Source organism: Dicentrarchus labrax, unplaced genomic scaffold (assembly GCF_905237075.1).
Source record: "Dicentrarchus labrax unplaced genomic scaffold, dlabrax2021, whole genome shotgun sequence".
Lineage (NCBI taxonomy): Eukaryota > Metazoa > Chordata > Actinopteri > Moronidae > Dicentrarchus > Dicentrarchus labrax.
The window spans coordinates 27066600-27090244 of NW_026136706.1; the positions used below are offsets into that span (position 1 = coordinate 27066600).

At 41.0% G+C, this 23645-nt stretch overlaps 2 protein-coding genes across 5 annotated transcripts in view; one reads left to right on the forward strand and one right to left on the reverse strand.

Annotated features, from left to right (window-relative positions):
• LOC127365350 (uncharacterized) overlaps positions 1 to 23645 on the reverse strand; it is a 213478-nt gene that overhangs the window by 71138 nt on the left and 118695 nt on the right. The window lies entirely within an intron of this gene.
• The window catches only part of LOC127365278 (contactin-associated protein-like 5), a 293853-nt gene continuing 286875 nt past the window's right edge, over positions 16668 to 23645 (forward strand). For 3 of the 4 annotated variants that reach the window (XM_051403188.1, XM_051403190.1, XM_051403191.1), the window contains exon 1: positions 16668 to 16971. In XM_051403188.1, coding sequence (XP_051259148.1) covers positions 16899 to 16971 — 73 coding nt within the window. In that variant the 5' untranslated portion in view covers positions 16668 to 16898. The remainder of the gene's footprint in view (positions 16972 to 23645) is intronic. The other variant, XM_051403189.1, reaches the window with a different exon arrangement.

Below are 23645 nucleotides of genomic sequence, written 5' to 3' on the forward strand. Positions count from 1 at the left end.
AGAGAGCCTGGTTCTTTTCAGATTCTCAGATGGGATCTCTAGGTGTCAATTTGTTTTATCCTCTTTAACAGAACACTGACTCCTCCACAGATCAGAACGACACTCTACACTCAGGTTTTGGGAAACGATGTCTGACAAATGGCAGCAAACCTACCTGGAGCTTCAATAATAGCTGGAAAGCTGTTGGTAACGCTGCATGCACCCCTCATGTGATATGCCTCATCAGTCATGAGGCATATCACACGAGGGGTGTGTGTAGATAAATCAAAAAGTTGTCATTTAGCCATTGCACAGACTTGCCAAAGTTTTTCCCAAAGTTTTTCAAAATATATTGTTTACTTACCAGGTTTTCCCCATAAGGTCCACCAGTTATCAATGTCCACATCGTTTTCACCACCCCGACAGCCAGCGGTGGAATAACGACAGGCAGGGGTCCAGAGAAAACTAAGGAGTCCGACATTGTTTTAGCATATTTACACACCGACTCCACATAATAAATAAGAATAACTATCTTACTATATTTATGTTTATCCTTAGCTAGCAGTCTTAAATACGCCCGCTCTGGCCCCATGGATACATTTAACTGTGGTAGCTGGCTTCACTAAATTGATGTTCCTGACTATCAAGCTGCCAATAACCAGAGCTGGTTTCTCAGCGGGTGTGTCACTGAGTGGGGAAAATCTGTTGGAAACATTAACTTTTTGGTTGTGAACCGTGAGCTTCCGCTGCCTGGGGCTATGCTTCCTTCACCCAGCCTCCTTGGCTACCCGGCTGCTCGGGAACCGCCGGGGGGCGGCTAGCAGAAGCTACACTGGGTCGGCCCGCACCGACTACTTGGGGCTGGCTAACTATCGCGGTTAGACATTTGTCTGTGGTGCGGTGCTGTGTTTGTAGTTCACAAGCCTTGCATCCAGTGCAGTAAATAAACTACACTTAATACACATACCATAACTGCCAATGCAAATGAAGCTAGCATGTGAAAAACTTGTAATTTTAGCGAAAAGTCGCTTAAAGGAAGAAGTAGCTCAGAGTGCCTAAATAGAACTAGTCTACGTTTAAATGTTAACGAGAAAGATAGTAAGTTTTAGCGTTGACTGGGCAGAGCAACAGCAGCTTGTGTTGTAGTACTTGTATTTCTGCTGTTTGGTTCCTCTGTTTCTGTTCTTACTTTCATCAACAATAGGTTTTAGCATCACTGTTTATGATGCTGTCAGACAACTTTTTTTCAGATTTTTGTTTTCCATTCCTTTTGTATATTGAGCAAAACTCAGCAACAGCATTTGTTTGAAGATATGTTATGTTTTATATCTGTCATGTGACCAATGATTAAAACATATATGCTTGATTAAGTTGATTAAAGTTGCATTAGCAAATAAGGATGATTGAGCACCATGTAATAAATAGAAGGCTAGTATATTGCATGAACTCTGTACCGAGAAACCGGATGGATAAACAGCAAACTCACAGCAATGATTAGGGTGACACTAATCACAGTTTCTCCCTGCAGCCGTACAACAGGATCTTGAGATATAGGGAGCGCCACATAATCATGCAAAACAACTCCATATTGTGAAATGAACAAGTTGTCAGTTACATGCGAAGATTAGATAGTGTTAATCAATCTGTTGCAGAGAACAGAGAGTGTTAGTCAATCTGTAGCAAAGAACAGGCGTATTGTCTATTTGTATGTATGTCTATTTGTATGTGAAGTTTCAGATTACACCCGGAGGCGTCAGCATGACGTTGGAGTCAGATACCACGAGGAGAGAAGGCGCCTACAGCTGATGGGAAGAAGACAACGCCTTATTGTGACGTTTCTCACTGATGTACTATAATACACTGGGTCAGGGAGAGATAGAGAGTCGGACTTAGTGAACTGACACACACTTTGTTGCTTGTCAGGGATACTATAGTCTGGACCCAGAGCTCTGTAAACTTTGCACATTCTACTGGTGTTAAGAATAAAGCTGATTATTGAGTAAACTAAATCTTCTCCTATTGCTTCATTAAAAGAACACTTGAGGATAAAGGTTTAAAGAGATCGCTTTCCTCAACAATCTCCCCTCAGACTACAGCAGGGAGTAAGTTAAAGGCAGAGGGGATTGGAGCGGGATAGTACAAGAAGATGCTAAAAAAGTCTTTTTCAACAGAGTTGCAGCAGTAGAGCACATGAAAAAAAATTAACCAACATGTGGTGCTGTATGGGATTGTAAGTGGGGTACTATATATCCCCTGGCTTCTCCTATGAACCCTCAGCCACTTCAGACAGTATCTGCTACCTCTGTGACCTAAACAGGTACAGGTAGTAGCTTTGAATTATACCCTTACTAGATAGCTCACGGACCTATTTAAAGGGTGGTTTAAAAGTAGGGTACCCTCAACATGGAAAAAGAAGGGACACCATGGCAGCAGTCCCATGCCGTAGGGGACACAAATCAAGCAGGTGGTGTCAGACACTTAATTTCCTGCATTTTGGGGAAGTTTTAATGCACAATTTGTGTTTTTTTATGCATCAATTTAAAATTCCTCTGCCACCCTCGACATGTCAAGTAAATAGAGTCCATGTTAATTTCCAGATTTTGGTCTGTAATGACCATTGTAGGCGACTTCAGCAAGACTTGAAGAATGTAATGCACTGGCGCCCTGTAAAATGTAGAATAGAATTTAAAATCCTCCTCCTCACCTATAAAGCTCTTCATGGTCAGGCCCCTTCATATCTTAAAGAGCTCATAGTACCCTATTACCCCTCTAGAACACTACATTCTCTGAATGCTGGGCTACTTGTGGTTCCTATAGTCTCTAAAAGTAGAACAGGAGCCAGAGCCTTAAGTTACCAAGTTCCTCTCCTGTGGAACCAGCTTCCACTTGTGGTTCGGGAGGCAGACACCCTCTCCACCTTCAAGAGTAGGCTTAAGACGTTCCTCTTTGATAAAGCTTATAGTTAGGGCTGGATCAGGTGAGTCCTGAACCATCCCTTAGTTATGCTGCTATAGGCCTTGACTATCGGGGGATTTCCCACGGTACACTGAGCTCCTCTCTTCCTCTCTCTTTCTGCACTCATTCATGTCCCATTAATGCATGTTACTAACTTCACTTCTTCCCCGGAGTTCTTGTGCTTTCTCGTCTCGCAGGTTCTTATCGATTCTGGTGGAGCCTCCTGCCATGGTCCTGCTAGATTGCCATTGCCAATACTGTTGTTACTGTGCACCTGTCTGTCTGTCTCTCTCTCTCTCTCTCTCTCTCACCCCAACTGGTCGAGACAGACGACCACCCACCTAGAGCCGAAGGATCTGTCCTAGGTTTCTGCCTTTTAACAGGCAGTTTTTCCTTGCCCTTGTCGCCAAGTGCTTGCTCATGGTGGTACTGTTGGGTCTCTGTAAATAATGTTTTAAAGAGTTTGGTCTAGATCTGCTCTATTTGAAAAGTGTCCTGAGATAACTTCTGTTATGAATTGGCGCTATACAAATTATTTGTATATATTAATTGAATTGAATTGAATTGAATTAATCTGCTGTGTTTCGGTGGGGATCAAACTGCTCCAGTGACGATCCGTGTTGACCTTTGGTTAATGTTGTTTCTGTGTGGGTTTCCTCTCCAGAAAGCAAAACAAAGGCAGAGACAGGAAGTCGATGTTGTTATTGGCATTATCACAGTTATAGACATTCAGAAAGAAAACACTGTCCCTGATGGGGGTTAACTTAAATTTTTCTCCAACATTAACATATTGCAGGTACTGCAATAAGATTAGAGATGTCCTCCGGCAGCCAAAACACACATTATTCCTGTAATGACCTACCATGCAGTGCTAAACGCCATTACTGGTCAGGTGACATGCAACAGGGGGACAGTTATCAGTGCTTTCACTGCCTAATGATTTTTTAAGCTTCTCTGCAGAGACAATTGCTCTCATTTATTCAATTCAAAGCCACTTCAGAAAGATTCAGTGTGTGCTGGCATCCAATGCAGATGGAAAGTCAGGACAGTGTTTCCTTTACAATTTTATTTTACCTTTTCTATTAACAACTACAGCTCTCAGGAGTCTTAGCCACAGACTTACTGTCTAAAGGCTTAACGGATGAGTTGTTCCTGGCCAGTGCTGCAGTAGAAAACTACAGTGTCACTTGTGGGAAGAACAACAAGCTGCTAACTGACATATTATCACCTTGTGAAGTTATGGCAAACATCCCTTGCCATTTATCTCGCCAGGCTTCAGACTATGTGCTTGTGTCCAAGAAGGTTTAGAAGCAGTTATTTAATTAATATTCACGGTAGAAATGCAGCTAAACTCAGTAACAGGGAGGAACTGTCTGCCAAAACACCGGCAACGCTGAGGCGGAAGTGGGAGGGTCGGAGCGTCAGCCGAGTCATAATGCTGACCGATCAGAGCAGACTGGGCTTTTCGGTAGGGGGGCCTTAAAGAGACAGGAGCTACAATGGAGCGTTCTTGACAGAGGCTGAAAAGAGCACCTGAAAAGGTGTTTAGCTATAGGCAGTATGAGAAAAATAATGTGGTTGTTGAACATTAAACATCTAAACCTATTGTTGTAGAGCCACAAAATACAATGTAATTTGTACTTGTTCACTTATCCATTTTCACTGTCATGACAGGAATTAGGCTCCTATGGTGATAAATAAGGACTTGAAACTTACAGCACAAAGATATCAATGTAACAGTAACAAGCTTAACCACCAATGCAAACACTCTGACTCTATGACTATGGTAGTTAGCAAGAAAAAGATAGATCCTGGTGGAGCCTCCTGCCATGGTCCTGCTAGATTGCCATTGCCAATACTGTTGTTACTGTGCACCTGTCTGTCTGTTTGTCTGTCTGTCTGTCTGTCTCTCTCTCTGTCTCTCTCTCTCTCTCACCCCAACTGGTTGAGACAGACGACCACCCACCTAGAGCCGAAGGATCTGTCCTAGGTATCGGCCTTTTGACAGGCAGTTTTTCCTTAATGAAAACAAGAGGAGTTCAACATAAAAATCTAATAAAAATTAAGACTAACTCCTCAGTAGCACAAAATAAGAGAATGAAATGTGGGCTGTTAAACATCAGGTCTCTGTCCTCTAAAGCTGTTTTAGCGAATTAATTAATATCAGATTATGATATTGATTTACTTTGTCTTACTGAGACCTGGTTGTCCCACGAGGAGTATGTTAGCCTAAATGAATCCACCCCCCCAGTCATATTAATACTCACATTCCTCGAGGCACAGGCCGAGGAGGTGGAGTAGCAGCCATATATGATTCAAGCGTTTTAATGGACCCTAAACCTAAACTAAATTATAATTCATTTGAAAGCCTTATTCTTAGTCTTTCTCACCCAAACTGGAAAACACTGCAGCCACTTCTATTTGTTATAGTGTACCGCGCTCCTGGACCGTACTCTGATTTTATATCTGAATTCTCAGAGTTTTTATCAAGTTTAGTCCTTAAATCAGATAAAGTAATTATTGTAGGTGATTTTAATATTCATGTGGATGTTGACAATGACAGCCTTAGTAACGCATTTATATCATTAATAGACTCAATTGGCTTCTGTCAGAGTGTAAATAAACCAACTCATTGTTTTAATCACACTCTTGACCTTGTTCTATCATATGGCATAGTGTTCTAGTGGGGTAATAGGGTACCTTGAGCTCTTTATATGAAGGTGCCTGACCATGAAGAGCTTTGTAGTTGGGGAGGAGGATTTTAAATATACAGTGTCATATTTTGAAGCAGAGGGCTACTGACCAAGCTGCAGTATTTGGCAATGAAACAGAAACATTCGTTTTAGAAAACGAGCTCAATAATCCTTGCAATTAAAATGAAATGGCTGACAATGACATTTAGAGCTTTTCTCCTTGCAGCAGCTTGTTCCTTTGATCCATTCATGGAGCTCTGTGGAGCACAGTCAGGGTGAGGCGAGCACATTGAGGGACAATTATTGAGATGACAAACGCAGTTAAAATGGGTTTAACAGGTTTCAAAAATGTGGAGAGTGTGTTTCATTCACACTGTAAATCACTTCCAGTCTGACATCTTTTTTTTATTCTAACAAGTGACTGCTGACCGATGTGTCTGACTGCACTGCTGTCACTTTCTATCCATGGAGGCTTCTTGTTGGACACTGGCCAGTTGCACACTGCATACAGGAAGCTGATGCAAGAGTTCCCTCCACTGGGTCCACGTTTTCGGATCATGCCACTTAGAGTACATCATTATGGTAACATAAACAAAGATATCTAAAATCAATTAAGATTTATTAAAGATTGTTACCACATTCATGTCATCTGGTTCCGACAATCACAATCACAGCTCTAATAAGCCGTGTTTTCAGCCACAGCAGGAAGCTGTTTTCAGCAAAAAGCTCTGTACAAGTAAGTGTACATGGTGGCCTGGGGACTGTTGCTGGAGTCACCCCAAGAACAGCTTTGCGTCTGTGATGCGGTTTTCCTCCGTGATATGTGCTTCTTCAAATCCTACTGACAGCTTTTCTGAATTGCAGTTTGCTGCTTTCAATCTTAAACCTGCCCTATTGACGCCAGGTCTAGTGCCACAATGTTGATGTAGAGTGAAATTGGATCCAGGATACATGGGGTTTTCAATTTTGGTATATTGCCATATACCATATCTGTGTCTGACTTCCTGCCAGTATGGATCTTCCATCACAAAGAGACCAGCTGCATATTCTACGCAGAACAGAGCACAGCAGAGCAGAGCAGAGCAGAGAGACTCTTCTGAAATGTGGCTGGGACACATAGCAGTGCTTCTGGTGGAATCATGAGCATTGCCTGGAATGGGTGTTACTAGTTCCAGTGCGTGTGGTGTATCTGGGTAGCTGGGTAGCTAAAAAGAACTATCATGAATGAAGTGGAACTAGTAGCTGGGTATCTAAAAAGAAGAATAATTCCGTCAGGAGTTGGTGCAGACCAAGAAAGCTAAAAGAGAGTAAATAAGACCAGGGGCCAGACATGTGTACATTCTGGGCATAGACCAAATCTTGGGGGTTCATGGGGCATGCTCCCAAGATTTTTTCCCCCCTGTTTACAGCAACTATATGCACTATTTTTCAACTCAGTTAAGGCATCCTTGTATCTAATTGTTCTGCAACTGTCTAAATCATTCTGAAACCGAAACAAGTATTGATGCCACCTAAAAAGAGGCACAATAGTGCCATAGTTTTCCATAACACAGGTAGGATAGGATTTGTTGTAAACAGCATAACCAAACTTGAAACCTATTTCTGTTAAACTATGCTGAAGTAGAGAGAGACAAAATTAATGTTAAGCCGACAAATCTGCTACATGTGAACCCATTCCCATAACACTGTAATAGATATTTCCCCAATAACAGAACTTTTGCTGCATTTATTTCCTGGCCCAGTCAGAGAGACTGAGGGGAATTGACACCAAGTTGGAATTACTTTAAAAACCTAAAAGATTCAGGGCTTTTTAAGAAACACTGGGGCCGGTTTTGATAAGTCTGAGCTAAGAGAAACTTCTTTCAGCAGCACGGTAACAGGACGAGCGCTGGAGATTCGCATAACCCCCACGTCAGGAAAAATCTCTGCTGGAAAGTCAAGACTTCCATGTTGTGTTTTTTGATGGATGGTGGTTTTAACCTCCTCCTTCAACCTCACCTCTTGGAGAGCCCCTCTGACTGGCCCAGCCTGGTACCTTACTGCCTCAATGCTTTTTATCCTGCTTTCCCACTGAGTCACTGACCCTAATTAGGGACCGAGCCAGCAACCGCTGGAAGGTCCCTATTGTTTTTGGTCCATTTATTATTCTTCTTCTTAGCCCTTTTGACTGCATTTTTGACCCCTGAAAGTTTATTTGGCAAATTTGTTGGGCCTGGTGCGATATCGGATATTCTATGCGTCACATTCAGGTAAGCCACTAGGAAGACCACTAGGTAGTATTTTGATATTTCAAAAAATAAGCACGTTATAAAATTAGCACTTCCTGTTGATTTTTCGTCAAAAAAGGAAGTGGACCATTTCTCCACAATGGTATGTCCGATTGACACCAAGCTTGGGTCCATAGTTCCCCATGTCTTCATTATGTATTGTGCACAATTTCAGGTCATCACCACAAGGTGGCGCTCTTTAAAATGAAGACGTTTATATCTCTGCAACGGCAGGAGTGATTAAAATGAAACTTGGTACGATGCTTGCCCATGGCTCCCTGAGGGTCCCCTAAAAAGGAAAAAATATCACGCCACTAGATGGCGCTCTGGTGGCAGGGTAAATTACTCTGCAGAGACCTTAATAGTTATGATTATGAAATTCACAGGACACGTGTAGACTGGTGCCTGTAGCTCACATACCAAAAATCGTGTTTGTCGTGTTTGTAGCGCCCCCTACAGGACTTTTAAAAAGCAGCCCCAGCGCCACGTTTCACTGATATGTATGAAACTCGGTAGGCATGTGTAAGGTGCCGAGACGTACAAAAAAGCCCCTGGACCCATGCCCCAAAACCCACAGGAAGTCTGCAATTTCGATTTTAATTTTCACCATTTTGTGGTCATTTTGACTCTTTGGGCTTGTATTTGAACAAACTCCTCCTAGGGAATTTCTGGGATCTGCTTAAAAATTGGTCAGTACAGTCAAAAAATGGTACTGAATGAACGCTATTCAATTCGTGACTACGTTGAAGGGCGTGTGCCTGGCGTGCCGTCAAAGTTGGCCACTTTGAAGTCCATGGTCTTTTTTTTTCGAAGTGATAAAACACAAACACCCCTCCACTCCCACTAGCCACATCTACAAACCTTATTTCCTACGGAGTATTGTTCGTGGAGTATTGTAGGAAACCGCTGGAAGTCAAGTATTAAATTGCAAGATTCATTTACGTAATTTAGAAAAATTAGACAATCCTATAAGACAGATGCAGAAAAATAATCCATGCATTTGTTACTTCAAGGCTGGATTACTGCAACTCTTTATTATCAGGTTGCCCCAATAAGTCCATTAAAACGCTCCAATTAATTAATTCAGAACGCTGCAGCAGAGTACTGACAGGAACTAGAAAAGAGATCACATCTCTCCTGTACTAGCTACTCTGCATTGGCTCCCTATAAAATGTAGAATTGAATTTAAAATACTCCTCCTCACCTATAAAGCTCTTCATGGTCAGGCCCCTTCATATCTTAAAGAGCTCATAGTACCCTATTACCCCACAGAACACTACGTTCTGAATGCTGGGCTACTGTGGTTCCTATAGTCTCTAAAAGTAGAACAGGAGCCAGAGCCTTCAGTTACCAAGCTCCTCTCCTGTGGAACCAGCTTCCAGTTGTGGTTCGGGAGGCAGACACCCTCACCACATTCAAGAGTAGGCTTAAGACATTCCTCTTTGATAAAGCTTATAGTTAGGCTGGATCAGGTGAGTCCTGAACCATCCCTTAGTTATGCTGCTATAGGCCTAGACTATCGGGGGATTTCCCATGGTGCACTGAGCTACTCTCTTCCTCTCTCTTCTGCACTCATTCATGTCCCTTTAATGCATGTTACTAACTCCACTTCTTCCCCGGAGTTCTTGTGCTTTCTCGTCTCGCAGGTTCTCATGGATCCTGGTGGAGCCTCCTGCCATGGTCCTGCTTGACTGCCATTGCCAATACTGTTGTTGCTGTGCACTGTCTGTCTGTCTGTCGCTCTCTCTCTCTCTCTCTCTCTCTCTCTCTCTCTCTCTCTCTCCACCCCAACTGGTCGAGACAGACGACCACCCACCTAGAGCCGGAGGATCTGTCCTAGGTTTCTGCCTTTTAACAGGCAGTTTTCCTTGCCCTTGTCGCCAAGTGCTTGCTCATGGTGGTACTGTTGGGTCTCTGTAATTAATGTTAAAGAGTTCGGTCTAGACCTGCTCTATTTGAAAAGTGTCCTGAGATAACTTCTGTTATGAATTGGCGCTATACAAATAAATGAATGAATGAATGAATAATAAATAGGGGACTTATCAAATCTACTTCAAAATTGGACAGTCTTACCATGCTTTACCATGCTGAAGTCAGATGGTTAAGCCAGGGCAGAGTTTTGAAGCGCTTTTACGAGCTGCTACCCAAAATCAACGCCTTTCTCCTGACAAAGGGAAAAACTGTCCCAGAGCTGATCGACGCAGAATGGAAATCGGACCTCCCCTTTTTAATAGATGTGACAGAAATTTTAAACAGCCTCAATTTACAGCTCCAAGGCAAGGGAAAATTAATCTGTGACAAGTATTCCCACGTCAAAGCATTTGAGGTTAAACTGGCGCTGCTTGTTGGAAAAGTGCAAAAACAAGACTTCACCCATCTCCCTGCTACTCGAAGCCTCTCAGCTGAGAAACCAGCGTTCCCGTTTCCAACCAAGAAGTGCAAGGACGCACTGGAAATGCTGAGAGCGGAGTTCAGTGTGTGGTTCCATGAGCTTCATGCCCACGTTAAAGAAATTTGCATATTCCAGAACCCTGGCGACATTAATGACACCCTGCCTTCTCTTCAATTTGAACTGGCTGAGTTGCAGACCTGCGATGTGCTGAAAGACACATTCAACCCCAACTGTCTCATAGAGTACTATGCTTCCCTCCCAAACGAGACCTACCCCAACATAAGAAAGCACGCAATGAAGATGTCCACAGTTTTGGGAGCACATATATCTGTGAGCAAACTTTTTCACACATGAAGCTCATAAAAAATCCGACGAGATCAAGACTCTCAGATCAACACCTGCATCAGTCTCTGAGACTGGCTGTAACTGGAATGGAACCTGACATCAATCTACTCACCAGTCAGAAGCAAGCCCACAGCTCACACTGATATGGTAAGCCTGCTGATTTCAATAACTATGAATATGAAAAATGTCAGTATAGTAATGCTCTTTTTATAGGCAACATGTTTCTTGAACAGTGATGTCACAGACAAAATGAGACTGCAGCATGTCATCTGCTGATGGGCTGCTTGTGTTTTTTATCTGCCATTCCTGAAGGGCCTGCATGCTTCCAGGACCACCCTGAACTCAGGAGGAGAGATTGTGGTTTCTATTACTTTTTTTGCAAACCAACAGGTGGTGCCAAGGCCCAGCGAAGAACTGAAAAAAAATTATCATTATAATCTCCACAATAATGCTGGTTGTCACTTTGGCCCATATCATTTCCTGTTACAGACAAAGGAAAGTCACAGAAAGGAAAGTTGATGTGGTCCCCACCGGAAAAAGTTTGGGGACCCCTGCAGTAGATAAATAGATACTATAGGTTTCGTTTTATTCTCATTCTTACTTTCTGTTCACTAAAACATGTGTCAGTCAAAGTAAGGTTGCCAAGCCTTGTTTCCTATTGGCTGTATCAGTCAATACAGACATCTGATGGGAGAGAGGAATTAAGTCCCACCACTCCAGGTTGAAGTTCGGCAGCGCAGTCAAAGCGACAACATGAGCAGACGAGATAGTTATAAACTAGTTAAGCTGAAAAAATCCCAAAAAAGAACGTCGATAAATTATATGAAGGCAACCTTGAGACGACACATAGGAGAAGTGGAAGAGGTGATTCTATGATCTGTGTGCCAGGAGTTAAACGGTTTTGGCAGAGTCTTGGTGAGTTATATTTTGAGTTTTACTAATGCAGCTAACTATGGTAGCAAGTGCTGTCGGCCAACGCATGGCACCGCAGCCTGTTTTTCTTATTGCCGATATGTTAACTTGACATTGTATCTGTTTTGATTTTGAGAGTGTTAAAGCAATATTACTGAGAGTTAAAGCAGTATATCTCTACTAGAAAATATTAAAATTATGAGTTATATCATTATAGCAGTCTTTTACTTTGGTGTATAAGAATACTTTTGTACTCAACTGTTTAGTTGGGCAGCTGTGGCTCAGAGGCAGAGCAGGTTGTTCCTTAATCAGAAGGTTGTGGGTTCGATCCCCGGCTCCTGGTGCCACATGTCGAAGTATCCTTGAGCAAGATACTGAACCCCAAATTGCTGTGTGAGTGTGTATGAATGTTAGTTTCTGTTCGATGGACTTTGCCATCACTGAGTGAATGTGTGTGAAAGGGTGAATGTGGCACGTAGTGTAAAAGCGCTTTGAGTGGTCGGAAGACTAGAAAGGCGCTATACAAGTACAGGTCCATTTACCATTTACATTGGAAGCGTGGCTGCTAAGTTATGCACTGCCAGTGCTAATAATAATAGGTAATGATTAAGAATACTGGATATGTGCATTTAAGCTACAACCTTTATAAGAAAATATGAGGTGTGTAAAATACCTGATGTGTTGTAGTCAGGTCATAATTTAAAGAGACAATGTGTTTATTTCATAATTTAAAGAGAGTGTTTATTTTATTTAAAAAGGTCAAATGTTAATTTCAATTTGGAAGGTCCTATGTTAACTTGATGGTTAAAACATTAATTAATCATAATTCATGGTTAAAAAAGCTACAAATAGTTAATGTGTAGTAGTGAATGGTGTAAAAATGATAAAATACTCCATATGAGAAATGCTGTACAGTTAAAAATATTTCATTAATTTAATTATTATTGTGTTGCAGTAGTATTTTGAGAATTTTGATGTGATTTCAATTACCATGGTCATAGTGAAGTGGGATTTCATTGACTCAATGTAGTAATAGCCTTATTTTCATACAGGCTAGGTTTTTCAGAGTCCCTGAAGATACCCTTAGATTTGGATTTTGGATTCTCCTTGACGAAGGAGATGGTGAGCCAATACTGAACCAGATCCCCTCCTTATTCCAATGAGTTGGAACCACCTTTGCCCAGAGGAGGAGACCATCCCGGCCTTCATTCCTCGTCACTTGAGTATACCTCAGTGTGCTAGGACTGTGACGACTTCACACCTTACCATATGACTTTTGACAGAACTAAAGCACTTTGAAACTGAAACTGACTATTTGACTAAAGCTAGCTGAACAGACGACAACTAACTAAACTTGAACTTGAGTGGATCAGAGGAATCCTGAACTCCATTAATCCTGAACTCTATTCCATACCAAATACATTTATTTGTGGATTTGAACTGTGTTGAGTATTACATTTCCCAGGTGTTTTATGTTAATTTGTACCCTAAAACACTGTGAAACTATTTGAGTTCCAGAATCCTGGTTTAGAAAGGAACTTTTGTTATTTTTTTTCATTCTACAACTTTCAATACATTCACATTTGAAATTGTTGAAAAAGACAGAGATGTTTACGGGGATTCAGAGGTAACTTGGTAGTTTAACTTATTTAGCTAGCAAATTTTAGCCAGGCAGCATAGTCAGGCTGTTTGTTAGGCTTTGTTTGCAATACTTGATGATAACTCACTTCCCTTTCATATGTGGATACATCTGATTTTATGGAAGTTTTCCATCCACTTGCATTTTAAGTGTGTGCTTAAAAATATGTGTCTGATCAAAGGACACAAATTCAGTCTTTAAAATTATAAATACCATATTAGATTGACAGCAGCAGTCCAAAATTATTACAAAAACCATAACAACAATGTGTGGATTGTGATCAGTAAGTTTAGGAAGAGTTACGCGGAAATCACACATGGTTGATTTTGAAGGCTGATTCTGACCTTTTACACTTCATTTTGACAGCTTATCAATTTAGATTAAATTAAAACAAATTAGACAGATTTGTGGTGAGCGTTGAACCATACATTGGTGGTGGTTGAGGTGAGTTCACCTACCGTGTCGAAATACCTTATGTCTCATTCATACATAGTTTTACATACTAGTTCAGGAAACTTACCAAACCAGATAATTACCTGAGGTTCTTGCCATCATGGAAAAGCCTCACCAATGTTGACTCTTTTAGGAGTGCAAACTGTTTTGCAAAGCTGATTTCTTGTGTGACTAGGTCAGTGTCTTTAGCAGTGTGTCTGCCTGGAAGACTTCGGTCATGTGCATGGACAGAGTGCACACAGGTAAACAGGTGCGTAGGTAGACAGGCAGGTCAGCTAGCCAATCGTTTATTTTGGTGTGAAGGAAATGATTAGCTGGTCAGAGCATTTTGTTTATTGATTGCTGTTTATCTGTCATAGCTTTGACAAAATGTCAGATATGGGCTGTGATCCAACTTGCCAACACCAAAAAGTCTAATTTCATGTCTCCCTTCGAGCTCTGGAAGTAGAGCTCGAAGCTCAAAGAAAGCCAATCCTTTTCAGAATCACAGATCACTGGAATCTGTGACACCTCTCTGATTGCAGCATGCATAGGATCTCCTATCTGGCACATAACCTCCTGAGTGAACCCCCCTCTGATGCAGCCACTGTGGAGAATTTAATTTGGGAAACAAAGGCACTGCGGACAGTTTCACTCATATAGATGATGCATGAGCAGGAGTTTTCAAATGCAAACAACTCTCACATTTAGGGCTGTGAACTTCGGATGACAGTTCCTTCGAAGGGACTGAAACTTTTCTTCTTTCTTTATGGTCCCTCTGAATTTCTTTTCCTTAGTTTCTTATGCAGTGGTTAGTGTGAAAGATTACATATAAAATGTGGACATCAATCTTCAATTTATTTTACTACAAAGAACCATCTTTAACATGACTTTTATGATCAATCTGTCATCAAGGAAAGACAGCAATCTCTGGACATGGTAGATCTATTCTCAGCTCAGAATAAAATCTATATATTGTCTTTCATTATGGTTATTTGCAGTTGAAAAGTTAATTCTAAATGTACACTTTTAGACATCTATGTTACACTTAAAAATCTTGCTCATCAGCATTGAATGACTATATTTCAACGTGATAAATATTTTAGCATAGTCACTGAAATGCTGTCAAAACACATTAAGACTATATATAAGAGCACACTTTAAAACTACAGTTTTTGAATCTCCAACTTGATATGCAAAGTATGACAGGATTGTTCCGTCAGTGATGTGATATTAATTTGAAGTTGGGCATTGCCATTCACTGCGTGAAAAGGGTGAACATAACATGTAGTCTAATGGCTTTGAATGGTCGGAAGACTAGAAAGGCACTATACAAGTACAGTCCAGGGGAACTGGTTAACCACCTGACAGCTGCTTTAAAGTGAGTGTTATAATCATTATTACTGGGTCAGACTTTACAGTCAGAGATTCAATTTTTTTCAATTTTATTTGTATAACGCCAATTCATAACAGAAGTTATCTCAGGACACTTTCCAAATAGAGCAGGTGTAGACCGAACTCCTTATAACAACATAGTTGAATGTTTCACCTGCTGTGAATGGATGCTAGTTGCTGAGCTCCTGTTTTTCATTTGCTTCTCAATTCAACAGTAATGTTTGGGCTATGTGTGGCCTCTGTTATGTTCATGTATGATTAAATAGTAGCCGTGCAACTGAGCTTGACAAGGTTGATGTGTTAGTAATAAACAGCGACTATTGTGGAAACCCCTGTACCAGCATGGCTGTGAGTTTATGCTTGTTGCCTTATTCCACTATCTGCAAGCTAACGTTAGCTCAACATGGCCCCAAACTATTACAATAACATTACTAGCTTAGTTTACTGAAGTCAATAGGGAATGCCTTAGGTCAAGCTGATATTGGAGCACCCTCTGCTGGATCACAGGCAAAATACTCCAAACAGTCTGTTTTGTTGTTGTGAGTTCTGACTTTGAAGCATGTCATTACACTTATAAATTAAAGTGGTACACCATCCTTAAATGTCTTTTCATTTTGTGAGTTAAAAATGGCTCTACATTTCATCTACTGTTTTAAATCACCCTGAACCTTGCAAGGCCAATGCTGACATAGCGTCGACTGTTTATGACTACATCATGACGTTTTTATAAAAATGAAATAAAAAAACTGTGTTAATGACCTCTAATCAGAGGAGGGTGACTCACCTCCTCCAGCCTGCTGTGGTGAGTCTTTCAATCACAGCTTTAGGTGTGGAGGCCATGGTCCCTTAAGTCACTATCCTTTTCTCTAATGCATTTGTGAAATCTGCTAAGAGGGAGGGAGCTAGCAGAATTGAGGAGTGTGGTTACACTTTAACCACGGTCCGATTAATTTTTAATTTTGCATAAAAAGTGACAGTCCTAACTTGTGTCTATACTTGTAAATACATCTGTGTGTACGGTACTTGTTTAGCTTTATATATAACTTTGTTCTTGCTCAAGTGAAGTCTCTGTGTAAAACTTGTTTATAACTCTTGTATAAAAGCCTTGAGTGTGTGCAGCAGCAGACAGTCCATGTGTGTAAGTGAGGGAGCTGTCCGCCACTGTGGTGCTAAAATGATTTATACCCACAAACACAGGGAGATCCTATTTTATATGCAATATTTACAGCTGTACTAATGTAAATCCTTATGTACACACAGAAACTCTATTTATACATTTTCCATTTGAAGTCTGCCCTTAATCAGTAATTAATGAATGTTTTGTTTACATGTGGTTTATAATGTAATTTCCATGTTTGTTTGTTTTAGGTTGTCACTTAATTCCTATCACCACTTGGCATCCTTTTAATGTGAACTATAGCAAGAGAGAAGCGTGGGACATCTTGGGCTGTGTGTCCAAAACATTTGTAAACATTTCATTAGCTGTCTTGTGTCAGTTGTTGCTGCTGCAGCTCTGGGTCCTTGTGACTGTTTTTACAGCGATGCTTTTATAGTAAATATATCAGCATCACGCACTTTCTTCTCAGCCAATAAATAAATTGAGTGAGAAAGGGACAGAGAGACGCCAATTAAACAGGTAGAGGAGGGGAATTGGGAGGAGAAGGGGAGAGAAAGAGAGAGAGGTGGCTGTAGCTCACAGTGAGGGAGTGTCGGAGTGTCGACGTGGATGCATTTCACTCTTTCACACTCCACACTTCCAATCCCTGCACGCTGGAGGAGCGAGCGGGGAGGACCCTCTTCCACTGTGTGCGTTGTTGTTTTTTCCCCCGACATTGATCAACCGTTGCAGTCACTCGGATATACAGAGCAGTCCTCAGCCCGGCTGGAAGATGGATGTATTGCTGCATCTCATTTGGCTTCACACTCTGCGAGTCTTCAGCGCTGCGTATGCCGCTACTCACTGTGAGTAAATCCGACCGTTCACACACAGTTCGTACCCTCATGTTCCTCATTCATTTGGGAAGAAAGGAGAGGTGCTGTAGTGGGAGGGCTGATCTGTTCCTTTAGCTCAGACCCTCTGCGTCCTCTGCTGTTCGTGCTTTGACTTTAATAACAGCGTCTACAGAGGGGCTGTTTTGTGCTAGAATCCTGTATTAAGAGGAGTTGTTGATATCACATCAGCTGTGAGCAGAATTAACTCTCAGCATGAGATAAAGGTCAAGCCAACAGGATGATTTCAGTCACACTGGAGTTGTTTCTATGGCAGTTTTTTTATATATATATATATATTTCAAATTGTCTGTCACATGAAGCTTACTATAGGCATTTCTAGAAAAAAATAATAATTTGGTTAATTTGGCAATGCTGAGCGGTCACAGCTATACTGAAGTCAGATAAATACAGCCAGGTGAAGTTTCCACAGCCGCTAGAGAGCGTCTGTGCCGGTGGAGTGAGAAGTCAGAGCGACACTGAAGGGGAAATTTCACATAATTTCTTCAGATCATTGTTTCAAACACAATTATTAGCACAATTAATACAGAGCAAATGGGGATTCAATTGTGCACAGTGGCTGAGGAAATTATACAGAGCAATTTTTTTATCCATAAAATGATTTTTTGAACAAATAAGGAAGAAGCTCTCAGTTTTGAACAGAAACTCTGAAAAGTCAAAATATTTTAATAATGCAATAAAACAATGACAATAATAAAGTAAACTTTAATATAATATATATATGTTTATATATACATGAACAAAAACGAGGTTGGAATTGTGTTTGTTTGGTCAATGTATCATTTTTCACACATACAGTGTATAGACACAGCACAGATGGCAGAGAGTAGATAAGAAAATAAATACATCAGTAAATCAAAATAAGCAAACAAATAATGTGGTTATCTGAGGTGGTTCATAGTCAGTATTAGAGCTGCAGATTTTGCCACACAGTTTAAAGCTTTTTCTGAAGTGCATGAGTGGTTTACTCGCATATAGTCTGCTGATTTGTGGAGATTTAGTAGTTTAACAAAATGTATTATTTTTTTCAGATTACTTTCTGTATTTATTTAAAATCCAGTGCAGAAATGTGCACTGGAAGTCTGCAGTGTGAACACTGCTGGGTTGGACTAGACTGTTTTAATAGGACAAAAGAGAGTCAAGTAAAAGCCACTGGGTTACTGCTACAATAAAAAAGTGTATTTTCAAATAGCTACATGCTGTTACTGTTGATTTTAATCAACTGTGTTCATAAAACTCTGCTTTAATGAAGTAAAATTAATTATATGAAAAGAAATTGCAATTGCTAAACAAAAAATATATAAGAATGGGAGGTTTGTTCAGGTTCTCCTGCAAAAACAGTGAGGTCAGAAAGTCTGTCTTCTCTAATGGAATATTCACATAAACACTGAAACTTTAAAACATCAAAGCCATTTTTTTTGTTCTATCCTGTCAATATTTCTTTGTTCTTTTCTTCTTTTTAGAATTCCACTCTCTGCAGTGCACTGCTTTATACTGTGGGCAGTGTGCGAACTATACCATGGCTTTTGGGGGATTTCACTTTTTTTTTCATTGGGGGGACGGCTTGCATGTGCCTCACAGCTGGGTGGGACTGCCACTTGTAGTAAACTGACTAATAAACAGAGAAATTAAGAAACGGAGATACCCATGAGCTGTCATTAGGAAGAGGGCAGGAAGAAGTGTGAGCAAATTCAGAATGTTTCATTGTTAAGAACCAAGAATGTCAGGTGTCATAAAAGGTTTCTATATGTTCAATATTTAGCACCTTCGCTTCAAAAGATACTTAGGTTTACATTTTGGACATTGCAGCCTCTAGGGGACTGTCATGTATTTCATAGAAAGGCCACTTCAACGTTCTAAAACCACACTTTCAGATGAGTGTCTGGAAGTGCAATATTCAGAAAATATGTCCATTACTAATATCATACTTAACCAACAACAATACAAACAGCAGTTTCTATACATTGTTATATCATCATTTCATATCATCTTTGTTTATTCGCAGACAAACAACAAATGAAGGCCTGAAACCTGCTCTCTTCTTGTCAACCAATGACCTTTGCCATTATTTTGTGCCCAAAGAAATACATAATAAATGCAATTGTCTTTTTATTTTCAGTGTACATGAAATGGTAGTTTAAATGGATATTAAACAAGTAGAACAAATTTAAATCTTGCCTGCTGGATTATATTATAATATATTTGTGATGAAACATCAAATCAGAATTTACCTTCAGCAGTTTTCTGATTAGTTAATTTTGTGGTTGAGCAAGCGTGCTAGCAGAGTTGAGCTCGCACAGATTGGAGAGGATAAGAGAGAGAGAGAATGCGAGTGAGTGTGCAGCGGTCTGCCAGCGCACCGAGCAAGAGTTATTGAGAGTGCATATGAGGAAAAGAGGGGTGAGAGGGGTTAAATTTATTGTATTATTGTATTGTATTATTTTTGTTGTTAGCTCAAATGTAGTTATTTTTCACTTGTGTATAATTCCTCTTCAAAATATAATGTATGTGCCTGCACAATATATTTTTCTGTGCTCAAAATCTCTCATTGCTAAAAAAAAAATATAATGCCATGTTGCCACCAGATAAACAACATGACGTCACTGGCTGCAGCCACATGCCTGGATCACAGAGCCAAACTGTATTGCAGAGCCCACTGTCTGACTCTGGCACAGGGATTGACCTTGTGAGCCCTGAAGCCTCTCTTTATCATTCTTTGGTATACAGGCTGCAGTACCAAACCAAAACAAATTTGTTAGGTTTAGGAAAACATTATGATTTGAGTTGAAATAAGTAGAACTACATCATAACTTTCTGAAAAACAAAACTTTAAATGCCTTTTAATTCCATGCGGGACATGAACTCCAGGCTCCTGGGTGAAAAGTCCCTTTAGTTTGACCCATCCATCTACCCCAGTCACACCCTTTTGATGTATGATTTTGTCATTTTTACTTGATAATAGTGCTTCTACCATGTGTAAGCAGGCTACTTTTTTGATGTAGCATGAAATTCAACCTACACAGGGTATTTTATTTTGAAACTGACTGACTGAGATTTCTCTATGCCACTTCTGTGTCTGTCTGACTTGCCAGTGAGATATGTTGTGTGCTGCTTGACGTAGGCAGGTCACGGCTTTGGTCAAAAATAGACCAGCCACGTCTAGAACAGTGGATTTTGCCCATAGAGGGTATCTGGTGTGGAGATACCTAGACTGTTGATCGTGGCAGTTTGTTTGGTAACATGTCCAGCTTTAGTAGGTGAGAGAAGCTTTTGTTATACTCACAGCTGTGACTATTTCCTAGAAGCAATATGTAGCAGTGTAGACCTGGTAGCCAGGACTGCCAGGACTGCCACCAGTAGCGGAATATACTGTTCCACAGGCATGACATTGTTTGCCTTTTTTGGTTTGGTTTGCTCTCTCGGCGACCATGACACCCTGCTTGTGTGTGTGTTGGGGTATAGAGGCAGTTTATGTCAGTGATGTAAGCCAATAAACTGAACAAAACTGACAGCTGCATTACTCATTTATGATGCTCCTGTTCTTCTCAAATGCATCCAGTGATCAGAATTGACATGCTGTGCAGAGATGAAATGGTGAGCTGCTCCTGGAGGACAAGTAGCCGCTCTCATATTTACTCTGAGATACAAAAGGAGGGGAGCAGATATCCATCATGGCTGCTCTGTGTGTCCTTGTGTCAGGTGACACAGATAATGGCAGCCACATCCTCTCAAAGGGCGACATCCTGTTGCTCTTTCCCTGCCATTACAAAGAGGTGAACGAAGGTTATATGTGAGAACATTAATATAACAGCAATATATATCAGGTGTCCTGAGCAGAGAATGACATCATGCTCCCTCTGCCTCTGTTGCTTTTGATTTTTTTTTTACAAAGTCAGTCTGGCTGCATGTGAGTCCCCTGTTTTCCAAGGAGAGTAGAGCGACTGAAACTGCTGTTTTTATTATCTCCATTGATGAATTAAGGATTTATTTCAGGCAAACGAGAGTTGATGATTTTGTTTCTGTCCCTTTGAAAGAAGTTTGGATGATATGCAAGGTAGAATTACCACTTTTGTCTATGTAGTCTGGTGGTGAGTGATATTACGCCTTTTTCTGGTTAAACAAAAGGTCGATCTCTGTAGGGATCCATTCTATAATGTTGTGAGACACTTAAAATAACCATCTTAGTCTGTCTGTGGTAAACCCCACAATTTTTAGTGGATGGTGCCTTAGAATCAGCTAACCTTACATAGCAGCCATAAAAGCCCCTTTCACTGCTGATCTCTCATCTAACTCTAAGGGTAATAATCTAAGGGTTTATTTTGACCAAACCATTGGTGATTGTTGGAAAGATTGTTGAAAGACTAAGTTTTTTTTTTTCTGTCTAGTTTGAAGTGTTTTATCTGCTAGGTAAATTTACTGTTCTTTTCTATGGGGTCTGGTAGGCTGTAGTGCCCATTGCTTGTCCTGAGATGCTGTTACTGTAGTTCTAGATATAATCTATAACTGGAGATGTTCCAATACCTTTGTTCCTGTCCTAATGCTGATCCAGTACAATATATGTGCATTTAAAGAAAAGTATGAAATATTTTATATATGTGTGTATGTACATATATATAAAACAAAAAAAAAAACTTCCCTCTCACCCTCTTGGGGTGGTATCTGTGTTATCCTCAAGCTTGGGTCCTCTACCAGAGGCCTGGGAGTTTGAGGGTTGTGCGCAGTATCTTAGCTGTTCCTAGGACTGCGCTCTTCTGGACTGAGGCTTCTGATGTTGTTCCTGGGATCTGTTGGAGCCACTCCCCCAGTTGGATGGGATGGGTCCCTTCTGAGGGTCCTTCAGGATTAGAACCGTCCTGCCCTGGGTTAGCCACTCTGGGTGGGACCCATCCCTTAGCATCTGGTTCATCTGTGCTGCTAGGCATTCATGGAGTGCCATTAGTTTCTTCAGCCAGTAGGCATGGATCATATCAGGGCCTGGTGCTTTCCAGCTCTTCATCTTTGAAACTCTTTCTTGGATGTCTGCCATTGAGATGGCTACTGGTTCTTGTTCGGAGAGGTTGCTGTGGTCTCCTCTTAGGTCCACTAGCCATTGGGCATCTGGGTTGTGTGATGCCTCTTTTTCCCATATGGCTTTCCAGTATTCTTCCACCTCAGGGTCTGACCTGTTGTTATTTTTAGAGTATACCATAGCTGGTTCAGTGGAGAACAGCTTGTTTATTCTACTGGCCTCTGCCTCCTTGGTGTATCTCTTCAACCGGGTGGCCAGTGCTGTTAGTCTCTGTTTGTCAGATTCGAGTGCTTCAGGTATGGAGACCTTGGTGTATTTCCTGGGTACCCCTTTATTCACCATGTTGCCTTTCTGTAGCTCTGGTAGCTGGCTAGCTTCTCTTCGTGTTGCCCTTATCTTGGCCTCTAATCGTATTCTCCATGGTGGATGCTGCTTGTTATGGTTTGAGCCCATCCTGTATCCAAGCATTTCTAGGATTACTGTTGCTGTACTGTGTATCAGCTTTTTGGTCTCAGTAGGGATGGGGCCGATCCGATCCAGTATTGGTATCGGGACCGATACTAGCGTAATTCACGTATTGGATTTTCCCGATCCAACCTGCGGAGATATCAGATATCCATGAGCCATGTCTGCGCTTTAACGTTGTCTGCTGAAATGACTCCACAAGTAATTCCTGCCGGCCCGTCTGCTAGCTGGCTGCAAACTGTGGAATGGATTTCCTAAACGGAGGCGCAGCTCAAAACAACACTGTGAACGCAATCAAACATTTAAAAAAGCACCACACGAAAGAGCACGAGGATTACTGGGTCAAAATGAGAACCACCACTTGATTGTTAAAGTAGTATTACAGTTCTTACACGATACAGGGCTATATATGAAAATTTGAAGCAGTAACATTATCCTCAGAGTGACTTCCTGAGGAGGGCAGTAATACACCTAGAAGCGTCTAAACTGCCGGATATCCATATGAAGAAGAAGAAGAGCAGGGGCAGAAAGACAAAGGGAGCTGTCAGGAATCACTTCTGGAGTCATTCCAAAAACAAGGTAAACTCCAGGCAGACAACGTGAAAGCTAAAGGGATTAGTGTGTGTGTGTGTGTGTGTGTGTGTGTAAGATGTTTATACTTATTGCACTTTTCTTATATTTCAAATATCTGACATTTTGGGAATTTAATAAATATTGACATGACAATCAATTTGAAACCCTTACAGTTGCATATTTGTTTTCAGGATGGGATTTTTCCTGTTAACAGGATTTCCTGTTTTTCTGACTTCCTTTTCTGACCTTATACTTACCTCAAGTTGCCTTTTGGGACATACATGCATACATATGTACAGATCATACTTGCCTTTTGAGAGGAGTTTATTTCAGCCTCATATAAAATCAACAATAATGATAATAATTGTATCGGGATCGGAAGTGAAAAAATCGGTGCATCCTAGGTCTCAGTGATGGTTCCCGTAGGGATTGTTGTTAGTGCAGCATTCACATCCACTAGCAGATCTTCTGAGGATACTTTACAAGTCAGCTTCGGTATTCGTCAGGGGTTCCAGGTTTCTAATTGGGCCATGATCTTCATTCTCAGGTCAGCAGCTCTTGTACTGAGGCTGTTGGTACT